Here is a 22483-nt window from a genome sequence, read left to right on the forward strand (position 1 = left end):
CCCCATCTCTAACCCAACCTAACCCCATCTCTAACCCAACCTATCCCCATATCTAACCCAACCTATCCCCATATCTAACCAAACCTAACCCCATCTTTAACCCAACCTAACCCCATCTCTAACCCAACCTAACCCCATCTCTAACCCAACCTAACCCCATCTTTAACCCAACCTAACCCCATCTCCAACCCAACCTAACCCCATCTCCAACCCAACCTAACCCCATCTTTAACCCAACCTAACCCCATCTTTAACCCAACCTAACCCCATCTCTAACCCAACCTAACCCCATCTTTAACCCAACCTAACCCCATCTTTAACCCAACCTAACCCCATCTCTAACCCAACCTAACCCCATCTCTAACCCAACCTAACCCCATCTTTAACCCAACCTAACCCCATCTCTAACCCAACCTAACCCCAAGCATTAAGGTCCATTATAACACAGTGAAGTAGGACCATGGGACAGGGTCAGAAAGGTCAGTATGTTTGATAGCTGGTTACAGAGGTGACATAACAAGCATAAGGTCCATTATAACACAGTGAAGTAGGGCCATGGGACAGGGTCAGAAAGGTCAGTATGTTTGATAGCTGGTTACAGAGGTGACATAACAAGCATAAGGTCCATTATAACACAGTGAAGTAGGACCATGGGACAGGGTCAGAAAGGTCAGTATGTTTGATAGCTGGTTACAGAGGTGACATAACAAGCATAAGGTCCATTATAACACAGTGAAGTAGGACCATGGGACAGGGTCAGAAAGGTCAGTATGTTTGATACCTGGTTACAGAGGAGACATAACAAGCATAAGGTCCATTATAACACAGTGAAGTAGGGCCATGGGACGGGGTCAGAAAGGTCAGTATGTTTGATACCTGGTTACAGAGGTGACATAACAAGCATAAGGTCCATTATAACACAGTGAAGTAGAGGTGGGAGCTAAAAGCAGACATGGACAGTGAGACGGTGTGAGGAGGTCAGGGGTCAAACACTAGATCAGGACAGGTAGAAATGGCAGGGCTGGAAATAGAGACAGAGACACATTCTGATTATGGCTCAGACCTGACCTGAGACACCCAAACAGAAGATGCCATAGAAAAGTCCTAGCCAGTAGGCTATATGGAATTTCCTTTCATCAAAATCCAGAACATTGACATGAGGCGTCTGTCAATAAAAAGTTACTTTAGATCTTTAGTGAAAGTATGGAATTACTTCGTGTTACTAACATCATAAACCTAAAACATTTTAAACTGCTCATTTGTATTATACTGATCTAAAATCTAAACGCAACTGGCAACAATTTCAAAGATTTTACTGAGTTACATTCAATTGAAAATAAATTCATTAGGCCTTAATCTACAAATTTAACATGACTGGGAATACAGACATGCATCTATTGGTCACAGATACCTTAGTATAAAAGTAGGATTGTGGATCAGAAAACCAGTCAGTATCTGGTGTGATCATCATTTGCCTCATGCATTGCGACACATCTCCTTTACATAGAGTTGATCAGGCTGTTGATTGTGGCCTTTGGAATGTTGTCCCACTCCTCTTCAATGGCTGTGCAAAGTTGCTGGATATTGTCAGGACCTGGAACACGCTGTCGTACACGTCTGTCCAGAGCATCCCAAACATGCTCAACGGCTGACATATCTGGTGAGTTCTCAGGCCATGGAAAATATATTTTATTTTTTCAGCTTCCAGGAATTGTGTATAGATCCTTGCGACCACGATCGGGCCGTGCATTATCATGCTGACACATGAGGGGATGGAGGCAAAGGAATGATACAACAATGGGTTCTCATCATGGTATCTCTGTGCATATAAATTGCGATTGTGTTCATTGTCCGTAGCTTATGATTCCCCATATCATAACCTCACTGCCACCATGGGCCACTCTGTTCACAACGTTTACATCAGCAAACATGACACCAGCTTCTTCATATGGCACAGTGGTCAGGTGGATGGATTATCTTGGCAAATGAGAAATGCTCACTAACAGGGCTGTAAAACATGTCAGCTTTTTGTGTGTATGGAACATTTCAGGGATCTTTTATTTCAGAGGAATGAAACATGGGACCAACACTTTACATGTTGACTTTATATTTTAGTTCAGTGTATTTACAGGAATAAACTGGCCCAAACTGGTGTGTGTGTGTATTCAGTGTATGTGTGTGTGTACAAGGTGTGTGTGTGTCCTGTGTGTCCGTCCAGTGTGTGTGTGTCGGGTGTGTCCAGTTTGTGTCCAGTGTGTGTGTGTCCAGTGTGTTTGCATGTGTGTGTGTCCATTTTGTGTGTGTGTGTCCTGTGTTTCCAGTGTGTGTGTCCAGTTTGTGTGTGTGTGTGTGTCCAGTTTGTGTGTGTGTCCAGTGTGTGTCCAGTATGTGTGTCCAGTATGTGTGTCTGTGTGTGTGTGTCCAGTGTGTGTGTGTGTGTGTTTCCAGTGTGTGTGAGGACAGAGTTATATATTTATTTATTTATATTCTTATTTTATATTTTATTAAAATATTGTGTTGTGTTTGATTAGGGTCACTGAAGAGTCATCATAAACCCAGAACCCTGAATAGAGGGGCTCAGTGAATGTGGTGTAGAATGTGTTCAGGTGGGTCAGTGAGTCAGAGGAGACTCTGTAGAAGGACAGAGTGCCGGCTGGCCAGTCCAGATACACTCCTACTCTGTGGGAGCCGGAGGAAGGGACATCTATGAGAGTGGTATTACAATTGTGCCTGGCAGTGTAACTGTTGTCAGAGCAGAACAGACTCCAGGACTTGTCATTCCATCCGAGTCCACAGTCCTTACCCCCTCCTCTCCTGTTGATTCCTTTATATGTCACTCCTATAACCGGCCATCCCCCACTCCACTCTACCTCCCAGTAACAGCGCCCAGTCAGACCCTCTCTACACAGCACCTGTCTACAGACCTCAAATCTCTCTGGGTGATCAGGATACGGCTGCTTCTTTCTCCCACATGTCACCTTTCTGTTCTCCTCAGACAGAAAGAGGAGTCTGTTTACTGTGTTTGGGTCCAGGGTGAGATCACAGGCATCTGATGGATGAAACCAGACACAATATTAGAAATCATCATCATTCACATTAGAATGTTAACTCACCTTTCACTAATTAATTTAATGTAGATGTTTCTAGGTATCAAAAGGAGATGTTAAGGTAACTTGAGACTTTTGATTGATCAACTGTTATACTGTATGGTAATATAAAACACACTTATTCCCATTAATTACACACACACACACACACACACACACACACACACACACACACACACACACACACACACACCCCATGATGCATGCATGAACACTCACACATTTCTGATGTAACACAAACATGCCACACACATACACAGACACACACATTGTCAAAGAAACTCTTTCTAAACTTTGGTGTCCCTGATTTCTGCTTCTGTAGAACTACAGCTGATATTTAATATGTCCAAGTAATTAATGATGGTGGTCTTTGACTGAACTTGAATTAAGACTTATTCTTAGTCAAATTCTTCACAGCAGTCAACACTCACATTTTCTAAGCCCAGGTTTCATTGTGTACTCTCCACCATGTTCCACACTGTAGCGGTAAGCAGAAGAAGAGACAGTCATTGAGGGATAGACGTGAACTCTCTCTCTCTCTCTCTCTCTCTCTCTCTCTCTCTCTCTCTCTCTCTCTCTCTCTCTCTCTCATATATACACATACACACACACACTTTGTCCAAGGGTTGGTAAGAATGTTTGTCTTAACTAGCCTGATACTCAAACATGTCTGATATGAACATTGACATAAACCCTCTACATACTTGAGTTTCTCCAGTCTGTAGTTTGGATCCTCCAGCCCAGCAGAGAGCAGTCTGACTCCCGAGTCTCCTGGGTGATTGTAGCTCAGGTCCAGCTCTCTCAGGTGTGAGGGGTTTGACCTCAGAGCTGAGACCAGAGAAGCACAGCCTTCCTCTGTGACTAGACAGCCTGACAGCCTGCAAAGAGTCAAATCATATCATATTACTAATCCCCCTATTTGAAGAAGTTATGTTTTCTGACCAATTCACTTTTAATGTATTAAAGTTGTAAAACGTTTAGTATTTAAACTCGTTGGTTGATTTTGCATTTTGGTTGTGTTTGGGGTTGTGTTTGGGGTTGTGTTTGGGGTTGTGTTTGGGGTTGTGTTTGGGGTTGTGTTTGGGGTTGTGTTGGGGTTGTGTTGGGGTTGTGTTTGGGGTTGTGTTTGGGGTTGTGTTTTGGGTTGTGTTTGGGGTTGTGTTTTGGGTTGTGTTTGGGGTTGTGTTTGGGGTTGTGTTGGGGTTGTGTTTGGGGTTGTGTTTGGAGTTGTGTTTTGCCCAATAGTAACTAAATGGTGGATGGTGATTGGATTAATCTTGTGTCTAAGTGAGTAGATAACAGGTTTCTAAACACTACTAAATGAATCATGATGATTCCCTGATTAAGAAAAATCATGAATCAGTCATGAGAAATGATGAATAAGAAAGTTACAGAGGCTACAACAAAACATGCTAACCTCTCACCATTACCATTTGGGGCGGCAGGGTAGCCTAGTGGTTAGAGCATTGGACTACTAACCAAAAGGTGGCAAATTCAAATCCCCTGAGCTGACAAGGTACAAATCTGTCGTTCTGCCCCTGAACAGGCAGTTAACCCACTGTTCCTAGGCCGTCATTAAAAACCCAGGCCGTCATTAAAAATAAGAATTTGTTCTTAACTGACTTACCTAGTTAAATAAATGAATTACCAATAACAGAGGGGGTTTGATCTATGTGCCTCAGTAACTTTCTCATTCATCATCATTCACGATTCATTCATAATCATGGTAGCATCCACATCAATGTAGAAGTGTTCACAAACATCATCTACTCTTACTGACAATACAAGTGAAGTGACTCCAAAATGACACCATTTAGTTTCTATTTGAAAAACATAATCCATAACACAACCAAAGCAAACCACAAATGCATTCAACAAGTGTGTAGAGTCACAAGGTTGATGTGATCACTGTGGTCCAAATTATTATGGGAAACTAGACACAAAGTGCTTTCATTTCTAAACAGTAACACAGATTGAATGTATGAAATATCCTAAAATAAAAGGTGACATTATATACTGTTGCCTAAAATGAAACATTTGATCTCAAATCCAAAATGCTGGAGCATTTTGCAAACATATACAGTGCCTTGCGAAAGTATTCGGCCCTCTTGAACTTTGCGACCTTTTGCCACATTTCAGGCTTCAAACATAAAGATATAAAACTGTATTTTTTTTGTGAAGAATCAACAACAAGTGGGACACAATCATGAAGTGGAACCACATTTATTGGATATTTCAAACTTTTTTAACAAATCAAAAACTGAAAAATTGGGTGTGCAAAATTATTCAGCCCTATTACTTTCAGTGCAGCAAACTCTCTCCAGAAGTTCAGTGAGGATCTCTGAATGATCCAATGTTGACCTAAATGACTAATGATGATAAATACAATCCACCTGCGTGTAATCAAGTCTCCGTATAAATGCACCTGCACTGTGATAGTCTCAGAGGTCCGTTAAAAGCGCAGAGAGCATCATGAAGAACAAGGAACACACCAGGCAGGTCCGAGATACTGTTGTGAAGAAGTTTAAAGCCGGATTTGGATACAAAAAGATTTCCCAAGCTTTAAACATCCCAAGGAGCACTGTGCAAGCGATAATATTGAAATGGAAGGAGTATCAGACCACTGCAAATCTACCAAGACCTGGCCGTCCCTCTAAACTTTCAGCTCATACAAGGAAAAGACTGATCAGAGATGCAGCCAAGAGGCCCATGATCACTCTGGATGAACTGCAGAGATCTACAGCTGAGGTGGGAGACTCTGTCCATAGGACAACAATCAGTCGTACATTGCACAAATCTGGCCTTTATGGAAGAGTGGCAAGAAGAAAGCCATTTCTTAAAGATATCCATAAAAAGTGTAGTTTAAAGTTTGCCACAAGCCACCTGGGAGACACAACAAACATGTGGAAGAAGGTGCTCTGGTCAGATGAAACCAAAATTGAACTTTTTGGCAACAATGCAAAACGTTATGTTTGGCGTAAATGCAACACAGCTCATCACCCTGAACACACCATCCCCACTGTCAAACATGGTGGTGGCAGCATCATGGTTTGGGCCTGCTTTTCTTCAGCAGGGACAGGGAAGATGGTTAAAATTGATGGGAAGATGGAGGGAGCCAAATACAGGACCATTCTGGAAGAAAACCTGATGGAGTCTGCAAAAGACCTGAGACTGGGACGGAGATTTGTCTTCCAACAAGACAATGATCCAAAACATAAAGCAAAATCTACAATGGAATGGTTCAAAAATAAACATATCCAGGTGTTAGAATGGCCAAGTCAAAGTCCAGACCTGAATCCAATCGAGAATCTGTGGAAAGAACTGAAAACTGCTGTTCACAAATGCTCTTCATCCACCCTCACTGAGCTCGAGCTGTTTTGCAAGGAGGAATGGGGAAAAAAATTCAGTCTCTCGATGTGCAAAACTGATAGAGACATACCCCAAGCAACTTACAGCTGTAATCGCAGCAAAAGGTGGCGCTACAAAGTATTAACTTAAGAGGGCTGAATAATTTTGCACGCCCAATTTTTCAGTTTTTGATTTGTTAAAAAAGTTTGAAATATCCAATAAATGTCCCACTTGTTGTTGATTCTTCACAAAAAAATACACTTTTATATCTTTATGTTTGAAGCCTGAAATGTGGCAAAAGGTCGCAACGTTCAAGGGGGCCGAATACTTTCGCAAGGCACTGTATGCTGTGGACTATGTGTGCTTGGTAAACACATCTGGATCTGGTGAACAGTTCTCACTTTTATTTAACTCGTCCAACTCTTATTTACAACGACGCCCTACTAACTCGGCAAATTTGTTGTAGAGCGTTTAACACAAAATCCGGTGAGGGGCCAGCTGAGTATAAGATGGTATATAGAGCATATACATGGATGAGAGAGCTTCCTACTGCCTGAGCTATGTTGTTGATGTAAATTGAGAAGAGCGTGGGGTCTAGGATCAAGCCTCTTTCTGACTTTATACACTGCACTCTGAGAGATGTAGTTAGCAAACCAGGCCAAAGACCCCTCAGAGACACCAATACTCCTTAGCCGGCCCCCAAGAATGGAATGGTCTACCTTATCAAAAGCTTTGGCCAAGACAATACAAATAGCATCACAACATTGCTATTAATCAGGGCCATTGGTGACATCGTTGAGGACCTTTAAGGAAGGTTGTAATAACAAATCCATTACCTGAGTAGAAACTAGATTGTATTCCAGAGAGAATTCTATAGACATCAAGTAAGCCAGTAAGTTGATTACTGACAAGTTTTTCCAACAGTTTTGATTAACAGGGCAAAATAGAAATAGGCCTATAACAGTTAGGATCAGCTTGATCTCCCCCTCTTGTTGACCAAATACAGTAACACTGACCTCAGAGTCTCCAGTTTACAGTGGGGATTCCCCAGTCCAGCAGAGAGCAGCTCCACTCCTGAATCCTTCAGGTCATTGTTACTCAGATCCAGCTCTCTCAGGTGTGAGGAGTTTGACTTCAGAGCTGAGACCAGAGAACCACAGCCTTCCTCTGTGACTAGACAGCCTGACAGCCTGCAAAGAGTAAAATCATATTAAAAACACACTGCTATTCTTTGGTGTTGAAAATAGTGGCAGCATATTTTTTCAACACATTCAGATATCAGTGTCCTGAAACCTGCCATATCTATTAAGAAATGAATGTATCATTATTAGAAATGATCATAATATTGCTTGAAGAGAGAAAAATGTGTAGTTCACTGTCAAAGGAATTTAACAATTCCTATATATATTCATTAACCAATTCAATTTAAATCACTCTGTCTGTTTCTAAGAATTTGTAAGATCGTCATTTGCATAAAATAGACAGAGTCTATCAAAATTAGCCAATAGCATTTATTCTCGAGAACAATTTACAACAGCTTATGTATCACATATGACATCATAGGTTATAAAATGTATCTCCTCCTCTAGACCAGGACAAAGCAGGTTCAAAAGTTAATTCCAACTCACTAGCGCAAATACCTGACACACTGGATTAACTCCTGAAGTCTCACCATAGTTTATTACCACTTAGCAGACAGTTCCAGATAAGGAAAACCTGGAGGGGCTCTCGCTGTCTTATTTGATCGCCACAGAGTTATAGCTGAGTTGGTTCAAACATAGGTTAATGACCCTCTTTGCTTACTTTAGACACACACACACACACATTCCTTCCTACACAATGGTTATCATTTCCAATTACCCCTTATCCATGCTACATAACCTCTTTCTTAGGAACTAACATTATTCATCAGATATTGTAAAACAGGGTAGAGTTTAATTAGTTATAGTTCTATTTAAATGTAAATATTGTTTAGTCATTATTCATACAATTCCTAACATTCACATATTTGAGTAGACTGACCAGACCAGTTTAAAAAGCAGTATCGGTTAAAAGACAGACAGTGAGGTATCAGATTTAGATTGGTGTGGACTGTATACTCAGTACATATCTATTTTGACAGTGAAGATAACATTTTAAATGTGGATCTGTACTCCAACATTTTGGATTTGAGGTCTAATGTTTCATCTAAGGTGACAGTATATAATGTCACCTTTAATTTGAGGGTATTTTCATACATATCTGTTTCACCGTTTAGAAATGAAAGCACTTTATGTATCTAGTCCCCCTATTTGAATAAGTCATAAGTATTCTGACCAATTCACTTATAGTGTATTCAAGTAGTCAAAATAATTGTATTTGGTCCCATATTCTTGGAACGCAATGACTACATCAAGCCTGTGATTTGAGAAAGATCATGAATGAATCATTAATAATAACGAGTGAGAGAGTTACAGAGGCTACAACAAGACATACTAACCTCTCACCATTAACCTCTAATTAAAGGTGACATACTAACCTCTCACCATTAACCTCTAATTAAAGGTGACATTCTAACCTCTCACCATTAACCTCTAATTAAAGGTGACATTCTAACCTCTCACCATTAACCTCTAATTAAAGGTGACATTCTAACCTCTCACCATTAACCTCTAATTAAAGGTGACATTCTAACCTCTCACCATTAACCTCTAATTAAAGGTGACATTCTAACCTCTCACCATTAACCTCTAATTAAAGGTGACATTCTAACCTCTCACCATTAACCTCTAATTAAAGGTGACATTCTAACCTCTCACCATTAACCTCTAATTAAAGGTGACATTCTAACCTCTCACCATTAACCTCTAATTAAAGGTGACATACTAACCTCTCACCATTAACCTCTAATTAAAGGTGACATTCTAACCTCTCACCATTAACCTCTAATTAAAGATGACATTCTAACCTCTCACCATTAACCTCTAATTAAAGGTGACATACTAACCTCTCACCATTAACCTCTAATTAAAGGTGACATTCTAACCTCTCACCATTAACCTCTAATTAAAGGTGACATTCTAACCTCTCACCATTAACCTCTAATTAAAGGTGACATACTAACCTCTCACCATTAACCTCTAATTAAAGGTGACATTCTAACCTCTCACCATTAACCTCTAATTAAAGGTGACATACTAACCTCTCACCATTAACCTCTAATTAAAGGTGACATTCTAACCTCTCACCATTAACCTCTAATTAAAGGTGACATTCTAACCTCTCACCATTAACCTCTAATTAAAGGTGACATTCTAACCTCTCACCATTAACCTCTAATTAAAGGTGACATTCTAACCTCTCACCATTAACCTCTAATTAAAGGTGACATACTAACCTCTCACCATTAACCTCTAATTAAAGGTGACATTCTAACCTCTCACCATTAACCTCTAATTAAAGGTGACATACTAACCTCTCACCATTAACCTCTAATTAAAGGTGACATTCTAACCTCTCACCATTAACCTCTAATTAAAGGTGACATTCTAACCTCTCACCATTAACCTCTAATTAAAGGTGACATTCTAACCTCTCACCATTAACCTCTAATTAAAGGTGACATTCTAACCTCTCACCATTAACCTCTAATTAAAGGTGACATTCTAACCTCTCACCATTAACCTCTAATTAAAGGTGACATTCTAACCTCTCACCATTAACCTCTAATTAAAGGTGACATTCTAACCTCTCACCATTAACCTCTAATTAAAGGTGACATTCTAACCTCTCACCATTACCAATAACAGAGGCTACAACAAGACATACTAACCTCTCACCATTAACCTCTAATTAAAGGTGACATTCTAACCTCTCACCATTAACCTCTAATTAAAGTTGACATTCTAACCTCTCACCATTAAGCTCTAATTAAAAGGTGACCTTCTGTACTGTCGTCTAATGTGAAACATTTGATCTCAAATCCAAAATGCTGGAGAATAGCGACAAATTTAAAACGGTAAACTTCACTGTAAACACACATATGATTTGGACTGTGTGCCTGGTAAACACTTGTGGATCTGGTGAACAGTTATCACTTGTTGACCAACTACAGGAATACTGACCTCAGAGTCTCCAGTTTACAGTGGGGATTCCCCAGTCCAGCAGAGAGCAGCTTCACTCCTGAATCCTTCAGGTCATTGTTACTCAGATCCAGCTCTCTTGGGTGTGAGGGATTTGCCTTCAGAGCTGAGACCAGAGAAGCACAGCCTTCCTCTGTGACTTGACAGCCTGACAGCCTGCAAATAGTAAAATCATATTAAAACCACACTGCTATTATTTGGTAGTGAAAATAGTGGCAGTATATATTTTTCAACATATTCAGATACATCAGTGTCCTGAAACCTGCCATATCTATTCATAAATGAATGAATGTATCATTATTAGAAATGATCATAATATTGCTTGAAGAGAGAGAAATGTATTGTACAAATATCTGAGTAGACTGACCAGACCTTCACCTCTGATGCTTTAAAAAATACACTTTTAGTACTTCTTCAAATGTGAGAACTAGGTCCATGAAGTGCTTTCTTTTCTAAAAGCTAAAACATATTTTTATGAGTACCTTAAAAACAAAGGGGACATTCTGTACTGCCGCCTAATATGAAACATAATATCTCAAATCCTAAATGCTGGAGCATTGAGACAAATTTAAATCTGTAAGCTTCACTGTCCAAATACATATGGTGTGGATTATGTGTGTCTGGTAAACACATGTGGAACTAGTGAACAGTTATCACTTGTTGACCAACTACAGGAATACTGACCTCAGAGTCTCCAGTTTACAGTTGGGATTCCGCAGTCCAGCAGAGAGCAGCTTCACTCCTGAATCCTTCAGGTCATTGCTACTCAGGTCCAGCTCTCTCAGGTTTGAGGGGTTTGACTTCAGAGCTGAGACCAGAGAAGCACAGCCTTCCTCTGTGACTCCACAGCCTGACAGCCTGACAAAGAGATCACGATTTCACAAAAACACTGTTCATTTAAAACCAGTAGTGTAGAAGGACAATGACAGATGCATTAGGTTTATTCTACCAAACAACATATAGACTTACCTTCCGTCTCCCTGAATTGTATTGTCGTATTGTTATAAAATGTGAACACCAATGCATTGATTCAATATATTTTTCTGAATAAAGTGAATATTTCTTCCTGATGATTAGTACTTAAATGTATTTGTATTTACTCACAGAGCAGCTCTGGAGACTTTGACCACTGGCAGCAGCCTCAGAAGACCTTCCTCTGATCTGGAGTATTTCTTCAGGTCAAACGCATCCAGCTCCTTTTCTGAAGTCAGCAACACAAAGACCAGAGCTGACCACTGTGCAGGTAAGAGTTCATCACTGGAGACACTTCCTGATCTCAGGTAGCGTTGGATCTCCTCCACTAGAGAATGGTCATTCAGTTCATTCAGACAGTGGAACAGATTGATGCACCTCTCTGGAGAGGGATTCTCACTGATCTTCTCCTTGATGTACTTGACTGTTTCTTCATGGCTCTGTGAACTGCTTCCTTTCGTTGTCAGTAGACCTCGTAAGTGCTTCTGATTGGACTCCAGTGAGAGGCCCAGAAGGAAGCGGAGGAAAAGGTCCAGGTTTCCCGTCTCACTTTGTAAGGCTTTATCCACAGCACTCTTGTAGACAGTAACTTCTGGCTTCAGTAGACAATCGTTGCTGGATGTTGTTTGAGGTTCGGCCATTAGATTTTCATTGTTGTTGCTGAATGAAAGGAACACATATACAGCAGCCAGAAACTCCTGAATGCTCAGATGCACGAAGCAGTACACCTTGTCCTGGTACAGCCCACATTCCTCTTTAAAGATCTGTGTGCACAATCCTGAGTACACTGAGGCTTCATTGACATCAATGCCAGACTCTTTCAGGTCTTCTTCATAGAAAATCAGATTGCCCTTCACAAGCTGTTGAAAAGCCAGTTTTCCCAGTGACAGAATGCTCTCTTTATTCCAGTCTGGACCCCTCTCTTCTTTCCCAAGATACTTTTCATTCTTCTGTTTGGTATGAAACACCACAAGGTGTGTGTACATCTCAGTCAGAGTCTTGGGCATCTCTTCTGTCTTATGTGTCAGCATGTGTTCAAGGACTGTTGCAGAAATCCAACAAAAGACTGGAATGTGGCACATGATGTGGAGGCTCCTTGATGTCTTTATGTGTGAGATGATTCTGCTGGCCAGGTCCTCATCACTGAATCTTCTCCTGAAGTACTCCTCTTTCTGTGGGTCATTGAACCCTTGTACCTCTGTCACCTGATCAACACACTCAGGGGGGATCTGATTGGCTGCTGCAGGTCGGGTAGTTATCCAGAGGAGAGCAGAGGGAAGCAGGTTTCCCTTGATGAGATTTGTCAGCAGAACATCCACTGAGGTTGACTTTGTGACGTCACAACAGATCTTGTTCTTCTGGAAGTCTAGGGGCAGTCGGCACTCATCCAGACCATCAAAGATGAACAGAACTTTGTTCTTGTCGTAGTTGGAGATTCTTGATTCTTTGGTTTCCATTGAGAAGTGATTGAGAAGTTCAATCAAAGTGTGTTTTTCCCCTTTCATCAAATTCAGCTCCCGAAAAGGGAATGAAAATACAAATTGGACATCCTGATTTGCTTTTCCTTCAGCCCAGTCCAGAATGAACTTCTGCACAGAGACTGTTTTTCCAATGCCAGCGACTCCCTTTGTCAGCACAGTTCTGATACGTTTGTCTTGTCCAGTTAAGGGTTTGAAGATGTCGTTACATTTGATTGCAGTCTCTGCTCTTGCTTGTTTCCTGGTTGTTGTCTCAATCTGTCTCAGCTCATGTTCATTATTGACCTCTCCTGTTCCACCCTCTGTGATGTAGAGCTCTGTGTAGATCTTATTGAGAAGTGTTGGGTTTCCTTGTTTAGCGATCCCCTCAAATACACATTGAAACTTCTTCTTTAGATTAGATTTGAGTTCACGTTGGCAAATCACAGCAAGCTCATCTGAATGAAGAAATAACACAGAGGATATTAATGTCTGTTTTAATACTGTAGGACTGTGTTATAAGGTGTACATTATAATACATTATTCTCTGCCAGTATAAATGTGTAAATGATTTCATAATGCATTACACACTGGAGTGACTGATTATATTATTATTATTCATATTGCAGACAGTATCATTAATGTTGTCTCTCTATCACTGTCTTTCTCTGTCTGTCCTCTGGTTCTCCTCTGTCTCTCTCTCTCTCCTCTGTCTCTCTCTCTCTCCTCTGTCTCTCCTCTGTCTCTCCTCTGCCTGTCCTCTCTCTCTCCTCTGTCTCTCTCTCTCTCCTCTGTCTCTCCTGTCTAAATTAATCAACACATCCCTGCTGGTACTGTACTTGATGAGGTCACTAGGTGTTGTGTTAAGGCTTCTACAATATAATTGTGTTACACGACTACTTTAGCTGTACTTTAGTTTCAGCTTTTAAATGTTTGTTATGAAACAGCATTTAACGTGAGGCAGACAGCTCTTACTTTTCTCCAGTGTGTCAGCAAGCTCCTTCTGGTTCATTTTCCTCAGGACGTGCAGTGTGATCTTCAGAGCCCCCTCTCTGGCACTGCTCTCCTGCTTCTCATCTTCAGCATCCACTTCCTTATCCTGCTTCTGACTCTCAAAGCCTTCTGGGAATTCTGGACTAAGAATCCTCTTGTACCTCTTCAGCTCGTTGTTCACAAATGTCATCAAATTCTCTTCAAGCAACTGAAATAAATAATGTAAATCATTTAAGCAAGAGAAGAAATACTTTCTCATTAACACATTAATGAATGATTGACATATCAACTTTACTTGAGGTAAACAAAAACAATTGTACATAACAGGACCACATACACTGAATATAGAGGCCAGGTCTGTTTGATGACTCTGGGAAGACTGACCACTGAGAATCTCTGACTCTGATGTCTCCTGTTGGGTTCTGTGGACAAAATATGAGATTACATTTCCTCAACCAGGGAGGGCACACACACACACACACACACACACACACACACACACACACACACACACACACACACACACACACACACACACATAGGCACACACACAGGGAGGGAGGGAATGTCGTGTTTGTTTAAAATTGCTTTTGGACTATGAAAATGGAAAAAAGCATTAGCCTATGGATTTTGAAAACAACAAGAATAAATGGGAATATGGGAGAGGGGAAATGACTGTGTTTATCTCACTGACCATGACCCGTGAGTTCTTCTTACCTTTGTTCAGGAGAATAATCTCCCTCTCTGAAGTCTATATTTTTATCCATTGACCAGTCACTCTTCATGGACACACAGCTGGGTACAGGGGAGGCTGGTCTCTCCTGCTTGATTGGACTTCAACACAACAGAGACAAACATTACATCTCTCATCTACTCTGACCTCAGATGGGGAAACATAATAATAGTTTAATTCCAAATCGCTATATATCCATTTTCATAAAAGTTGGTAAATGAGATGTTATTGTTTAAAGAAATTATAAAAGTGATAGATGTGTTTATTTTACCAGCTAATCATGGCATGTGATTGTTTATTGACAGCCATGTGTTTGTTTGAAATCTATCACTTGGTGGTTTCATTTCAGAGAGACAAATAACCATGTTTAATTGCAAAATGTTACGTCTGCCTCACTTTCAGAAAAATAAAAAGTACTGCTCGGTTTTATACAGTCAAATGTTACTGACTGGCTAGATTCATTCTTATGTAGCAACATTATGAATGGTGTTTTTTACATTGGATTAAAGTAGAAACTCAGAGCTAGAAAATGTTATCAGACACTACAGTTGAGGAACAATGGGAAAGTAATTCTGCTTTGGAAGATGATAAACTTGAAACCTCACTTTTCAGAAAATGATCCTTGAATGTTTTGGTACACTACTGGAGAGCTCTTCTTTGTAAACAGTGGTGTTACTTTGGCAGATAATGTCACCCATCTAAATAAATCGTTTTTCATATATATAATGAACTAAATGTATGGTGTTTTTGGTTTATGTCAGTTTCATTGTTTGTTATGTTAAACATGGTTATTTTATGATTGTGGTAAAAAAATATTAGAAAATGTAACATTTTCAATTCTGAGTAACTACTACTTTAGTAAGGAATTACCCATTATTCAGTACTACTGCAGTTGCTAAATAATTCCAATAGATGGCAGGATAATACCATGAATGAAATTTCAGAAGATTAGTGTAGTTCTCTCTCACTGGCTACACCACCACTCCCCCTCACAAGAGAACTTCTGTGGGGGCTATGTCCTGTCCCTTTCCATACTGCTAATGCAAGAGAACTGCGGGGGCTATGTTCTGTCCCTTTCCATACTGCTAATGCAAGAGGACTTCTGCGGGGGCTATGTCCTGTCCCTTTCCATACTGCTAATGCAAGAGAACTGCGGGGGCTATGTTCTGTCCCTTTCCATACTGCTAATGCAAGAGGACTTCTGTGGGGGCTATGTCCTGTCCCTTTCCATACTGCTAATGCAAGAGAACTGCGGGGGCTATGTTCTGTCCCTTTCCATACTGCTAATGCAAGAGAACTTCTGCGGGGGCTATGTTCTGTCCCTTTCCATACTGCTAATGCAAGAGGACTTCTGCGGGGGCTATGTCCTGTCCCTTTCCATACTGCTAATGCAAGAGGACTTCTGCGGGGGCTATGTTCTGTCCCTTTCCATACTGCTAATGCAAGAGAACTTCTGCGGGGGCTATGTTCTGTCCCTTTCCATACTGCTAATGCAAGAGAACAACTGCGGGGGCTATGTTCTGTCCCTTTCCATACTGCTAATGCAAGAGAACTTCTGCGGGGGCTATGTTCTGTCCCTTTCCATACTGCTAATGCAAGAGAACTTCTGCGGGGGCTATGTTCTGTCCCTTTCCATACTGCTAATGCAAGAGAACTTCTGCGGGGGCTATGTTCTGTCCCTTTCCATACTGCTAATGCAAGAGAACTTCTGAGGGGGCTATGTTCTGTCCCTTTCCATACTGCTAATGCAAGAGAACTTCTGCGGGGGCTATGTTCTGTCCCTTTCCATACTGCTAATGCAAGAGAACTTCTGCGGGGGCTATGTTCTGTCCCTTTCCATACTGCTAATGCAAGAGAACTTCTGCGGGGGCTATGTTCTGTCCCTTTCCATACTGCTAATGCAAGAGGAAAGACTGAAAAAGCCTTTAACAGATTACTGTGAAGGAATATAATTATGATTCATGTTTTTATTACCTGTTTTAATGCTCATATTTTTAAATTATACTTCATTACTGTAACGATTATCAATAAGCCTGAACATTATAGTGTTATTTTTCTTGTGCATTCATTGTCAAATTCATCAACCAGCATCGAGCTTGTACGGTCAGTGGCAGCGACCGTACAAGGTCGAGGTAAATTTGCTAACCGTGAGGGTTGGATGAAATCTTTCCTTTTCTATTCCGACGTTGTGTAATCGCAATATTAGATATTAAGGTTAGTTTTTACAATGCATGTTTACTACGGTTGAGGTTTGCGCATCTGACTAGTGATTATTTGCCCGGGGTTCAACACCTGCTATAGTTTTTGTTGCTCTCCCAAATGCAACACAGGCCTAATACAAGATATATAGCTAACTACAGGCCTAATACAAGATATACAGCTAACTAAAGTAATGACCATTAGAAAGTCATGGGACATATAGTCTGTGGTTGCATGCTCTTTTATGTAAATCATATTAATGCTTGTAGCCTGTAACTGATGCTCCGTGGTCTTATGCTGCCTTCTATTGGACATTTAGAAATGAAAAGTGATGAACTAATGTACAGACATTGGTGAGGCAGCTGAGAAAGTGTATGTTTCTTGTTAATCCCTTAGATCAGAGTCTCTAACCTGCCCCACATGTCCCACTGCAACTGCTGGACTTTCACAGAGGTTACTAGGTCACATCCAGTTCAAACCACATTTAAAAAATACAACTAATGTGGCTTGTTTATCAAGTGTTCTGCCTTGCAATAATAAATATAATAAAATAACAAAAAGAAGCTAAATGTTTTTGATTAACAAAATAATCAGAAACTAAATTGTATTCACTAACATAATATTAATACTTTTCTAAAAGTGTTCTAGGCTACCGTACCCTAGAATTAGGGTTAGGGTTAAGAGTTAGGGTTAAGGGTTAGGGTTAAGGGTTAGGGTTATGGTTTAGGGTTAAGGTTTAGGGTTAAGGGTTAGGGTTAAGGGTTAGTGTTAAGGGTTAGGGTTAAGGGTTAGGGTTAAGGTTTAGGGTTAGGGTTAAGGGTTAAGGCAAAAATAGGTAATAAGAAGGGTTAGAGTTTCTGTATAGCACGTTGTGACATCTGCTGATTTAAAAGGGGCTGTATAAATACATTTGATTGATTGTTAGGTTTAGGGTTTTTAAGGCAAAAAACAGTATGGGTTTATAGCTATCTTGCTATCGACACGTCCTTGCTCCCTGTGGCCTTCTGCAGGTACTACATAACTAATTCGCGACACTTGCTAGGCTCATAAATCAGAGGTACCAACTGCGTCAGATCTACAAATCAATGAGCTAGACCTATCCATTTGGTTCGCAACTCAGTGAACCTACGCAGCATTCGCTCAATTCGATGCCTACGAACAAAGATTTCAATGCATATCAAATTACCCATCAGCCATTTAGAAACAGCAATTCGTCTTCTGCCTGTTTAAATTGGCCACACCTTGAAAAAGAGGACAGGGATATTGGGTTTTGCTTAGATTATAACACCTTTTTCTGAAAATAACCACATATGGTTAACCATGACCAGAAAATGTTCAACGTTTGATGGCTACGTGGCAGCCATCGCTAGGACTGTGGGTCACCACAACGTGTACCCAGGCATAGAGTGTAGCGACTAAATAGCCATCGCTAGGACTGTGGGTCACCACAACGTGTACCCAGGCATAGAGTGTAGCGACTAAATAGCCATCGCTAGGACTGTGGGTCACCACAATGTGTACCCAGGCATAGAGTGTAGTGACTAAATAGCCATCGCTAGGACTGTGGGTCACCACAACGTGTACCCAGGCATAGAGTGTAGGTGCCCACTAAATAGCCATCGCTAGGACTGTGGGTCACCACAACGTGTACCCAGGCATAGAGTGTAGCGACTAAATAGCCATCGCTAGGACTGTGGGTCACCACAACGTGTACCCAGGCATAGAGTGTAGCGACTAAATAGCCATCGCTAGGACTGTGGGTCACCACAACGTGTACCCAGGCATAGAGTGTAGCGACTAAATAGCCATCGCTAGGACTGTGGGTCACCACAACGTGTACCCAGGCATAGAGTGTAGCGACTAAATAGCCATCGCTAGGACTGTGGGTCACCACAACGTGTACCCAGGCATAGAGTGTAGCGACTAAATAGCCATCGCTAGGACTGTGGGTCACCACAACGTGTACCCAGGCATAGAGTGTAGCGACTAAATAGCCATCGCTAGGACTGTGGGTCACCACAACGTGTACCCAGGCATAGAGTGTAGCGACTAAATAGCCATGGCTAGGACTGTGGGTCACCACAACGTGTACCCAGGCATAGAGTGTAGCGACTAAATAGCCATCGCTAGGACTGTGGGTCACCACAACGTGTACCCAGGCATAGAGTGTAGCGACTAAATAGCCATCGCTAGGACTGTGGGTCACCACAACGTGTACCCAGGCATAGAGTGTAGCGACTAAATAGCCATCGCTAGGACTGTGGGTCACCACAACGTGTACCCAGGCATAGAGTGTAGGTGCCCACTAAATAGCCATCGCTAGGACTGTGGGTCACCACAACATGTACCCAGGCATAGAGTGTAGCGACTAAATAGCCATCGCTAGGACTGTGGGTCACCACAACGTGTACCCAGGCATAGAGTGTAGCGACTAAATAGCCATCGCTAGGACTGTGGGTCACCACAACGTGTACCCAGGCATAGAGTGTAGCGACTAAATAGCCATCGCTAGGACTGTGGGTCACCACAACGTGTACCCAGGCATAGAGTGTAGCACTAAATAGCCATCGCTAGGACTGTGGGTCACCACAACGTGTACCCAGGCATAGAGTGTAGCGACTAAATAGCCATCGCTAGGACTGTGGGTCACCACAACGTGTACCCAGGCATAGAGTGTAGCGACTAAATAGCCATCGCTAGGACTGTGGGTCACCACAACGTGTACCCAGGCATAGAGTGTAGCGACTAAATAGCCATGGCTAGGACTGTGGGTCACCACAACGTGTACCCAGGCATAGAGTGTAGCGACTAAATAGCCATCGCTAGGACTGTGGGTCACCACAACGTGTACCCAGGCATAGAGTGTAGCGACTAAATAGCCATCGCTAGGACTGTGGGTCACCACAACGTGTACCCAGGCATAGAGTGTAGCGACTAAATAGCCATCGCTAGGACTGTGGGTCACCACAACGTGTACCCAGGCATAGAGTGTAGGTGCCCACTAAATAGCCATCGCTAGGACTGTGGGTCACCACAACATGTACCCAGGCATAGAGTGTAGCGACTAAATAGCCATTGCTAGGACTGTGGGTCACCACAACTAGTACCCAGGCATAGAGTGTAGCGACAAAATAGCCATCGCTAGGACTTTGGGTCACCACAACGTGTACCCAGGCATAGAGTGTAGCGACTAAATAGCCATCGATAGGACTGTGGGTCACCACAACGTGTACCCAGGCATAGAGTGTAGCAACTACATAGCCATCGCTAGGACTGTGGGTCACCACAACGTGTACCCAGGCATAGAGTGTAGCGACTAAATAGCCATCGCTAGGACTGTGGGTCACCTCAACGTGTACCCAGGCATAGAGTGTAGCGACTAAATAGCCATCGCTAGGACTGTGGGTCACCACAACGTGTACCCAGGCATAGAGTGTAGGTGCCCACTAAATAGCCATCGCTAGGACTGTGGGTCACTACAACGTATACCCAGGCATAGAGTGTAGGTGCCCACTAAATAGCCATCGCTAGGACTGTGGGTCACCACAATGTGTACCCAGGCATAGAGTGTAGCGACTAAATAGCCATCGCTAGGACTGTGGGTCACCACAACGTGTACCCAGGCATAGAGTGTAGGTGCCCACTAAATAGCCATCGCTAGGACTGTGGGTCACCACAACATGTACCCAGGCATAGAGTGTAGCGACTAAATAGCCATCGCTAGGACTGTGGGTCACCACAACTAGTACCCAGGCATAGAGTGTAGCGACAAAATAGCCATCGCTAGGACTTTGGGTCACCACAACGTGTACCCAGGCATAGAGTGTAGCAACTACATAGCCATCGCTAGGACTGTGGGTCACCACAACGTGTACCCAGGCATAGAGTGTAGCGACTAAATAGCCATCGCTAGGACTGTGGGTCACCTCAACGTGTACCCAGGCATAGAGTGTAGCGACTAAATAGCCATCGCTAGGACTGTGGGTCACCACAACGTGTACCCAGGCATAGAGTGTAGGTGCCCACTAAATAGCCATCACTAGGACTGTGGGTCACCACAACGTGTACCCAGGCATAGAGTGTAGCGACTAAATAGCCATCGCTAGGACTGTGGGTCACCACAATGTGTACCCAGGCATAGAGTGTAGCGACTAAATAGCCATCGCTAGGACTGTGGGTCACCACAACTAGTACCCAGGCATAGAGTGTAGCGTCTAAATAGCCATCGCTAGGACTTTTGGTCACCACAATGTGTACCCAGGCATAGAGTGTAGCGACTAAATAGCCATCGCTAGGACTGTGGGTCACCACAACGTGTACCCAGGCATAGAGTGTAGGTGCCCACTAAATAGCCATCGCTAGGACTGTGGGTCACTACAACGTGTACCCAGGCATAGAGTGTAGGTGCCCACTAAATAGCCATCGCTAGGACTGTGGGTCACCACAACGTGTACCCAGGCATAGAGTGTAGCGACTAAATAGCCATCGCTAGGACTGTGGGTCACTACAACGTGTACCCAGGCATAGAGTGTAGGTGCCCACTAAATAGGCATCGCTAGGACTGTGGGTCACCACAACGTGTACCCAGGCATAGAGTGTAGGTGCCCACTAAATAGCCATGGCTAGGACTGTGGGTCACCACAACGTGTACCCAGGCATAGAGTGTAGCGACTAAATAGCCATCGCTAGGACTGTGGGTCACCACAACGTGTACCCAGGCATAGAGTATAGGTGCCCACTAAATAGCCATGGCTAGGACTGTGGGTCACCACAACGTGTACCCAGGCATAGAGTGTATCGACTAAATAGCCATAACCTTGTTATAATATGTTAACCAAGGTTCACACAGGCAGGTGTCATTGATAACAATACCAAAGCTGGCGTTGTGACGCAGAACAGTGGGATGGGAACGTTCAGAAGGCGTGTTGGTGCCACGGTGCTCAATAGAATGAATGAAAAATGCCCTAAAGTAAGGACAGCTTTTTCGTGATTACTTCGTAACTAGGGACATAAGGTAACATTATGAAACTGGGCTCCATGGCCGACGCAACAAACTAGTTTGTATCAGAAAAAAAGGTGTTGTTAAAAATGTCATGTGTCCAGACTACTTGAGGCGCCCCAAAAATAATACTGTTGACTAACCCCATTCCGTACAAATTTGCGCAACCACAGCATTCAAACGAGGCCACAATGAAAACTAATAGGACTGTAGGGACTGTGTTGGCATCAACCACAGCATTCAAACGAGGCCACAATGAAAACAAATAGGACTGTCTGAACTGTGTTGGCATCAACCACAGCATTCAAACGAGGCCACAATGAAAACTAATAGGACTGTGGGGACTGTGTTGGCATCAACCACAGCATTCAAACGAGGCCACAATGAAAACAAATAGGACTGTCTGGACTGTGTTGGCATCAACCACAGCATTCAAACGAGGCCACAATGAAAACTAATAGGACTGTGGGGACTGTGTTGGCATCAACATTTGTGGTTTGAATTTCGTTTCTACGCCCATGGTAATGGCCCGATAGAATTGGAGAAAAGTTGAA

General features: G+C 42.4%; 1 protein-coding gene and 1 long non-coding RNA gene across 2 annotated transcripts; one reads left to right on the forward strand and one right to left on the reverse strand.

The window, feature by feature from the left end:
* Positions 1 to 1166: 1166 nt before the first annotated feature.
* Positions 1167 to 14799, reverse strand: LOC135568854 (NACHT, LRR and PYD domains-containing protein 12-like). The gene is made up of 10 exons (XM_065015634.1): positions 14716 to 14799; positions 14336 to 14420; positions 13981 to 14206; positions 11681 to 13463; positions 11261 to 11434; positions 10559 to 10732; positions 7472 to 7645; positions 3812 to 3985; positions 3539 to 3585; positions 1167 to 3049 (listed from the first exon to the last, which is right to left on the reverse strand). Exons 1-10 carry the CDS (start codon positions 14781 to 14783, stop codon positions 2505 to 2507), a joined length of 3450 nt encoding a protein of 1149 aa, XP_064871706.1. The 5' UTR covers positions 14784 to 14799; the 3' UTR covers positions 1167 to 2504.
* LOC135568855 (uncharacterized) lies at positions 11730 to 15457 on the forward strand. Its single transcript, XR_010462751.1, has 2 exons — positions 11730 to 11819; positions 14027 to 15457. It is a non-coding gene; the product is annotated as an uncharacterized LOC135568855 (long non-coding RNA).
* The last annotated feature ends 7026 nt before the right edge of the window (positions 15458 to 22483 follow it).

Source organism: Oncorhynchus nerka, unplaced genomic scaffold, assembly GCF_034236695.1.
Source record: "Oncorhynchus nerka isolate Pitt River unplaced genomic scaffold, Oner_Uvic_2.0 unplaced_scaffold_1380, whole genome shotgun sequence".
Lineage (NCBI taxonomy): Eukaryota > Metazoa > Chordata > Actinopteri > Salmoniformes > Salmonidae > Oncorhynchus > Oncorhynchus nerka.

What these genes read in the sequence shown, in the direction of transcription:
- LOC135568854 (XM_065015634.1), bottom strand. Translation starts at nt 14,783, where the DNA reads ATGAAGAGTGACTGGTCAATGGATAAAAATATAGACTTCAGAGAGGGA. An exon ending in TGCTGACACACTGGAGAAAA is followed by an intron (nt 13,464 to 13,980) that starts GTAAGAGCTGTC and finishes TTCTTCATTCAG; the next exon opens with ATGAGCTTGCTGTGATTTGC. An exon ending in TGTAAACTGGAGACTCTGAG is followed by an intron (nt 10,733 to 11,260) that starts GTCAGTATTCCT and finishes TACTATTTGCAG; the next exon opens with GCTGTCAGGCTGTCAAGTCA.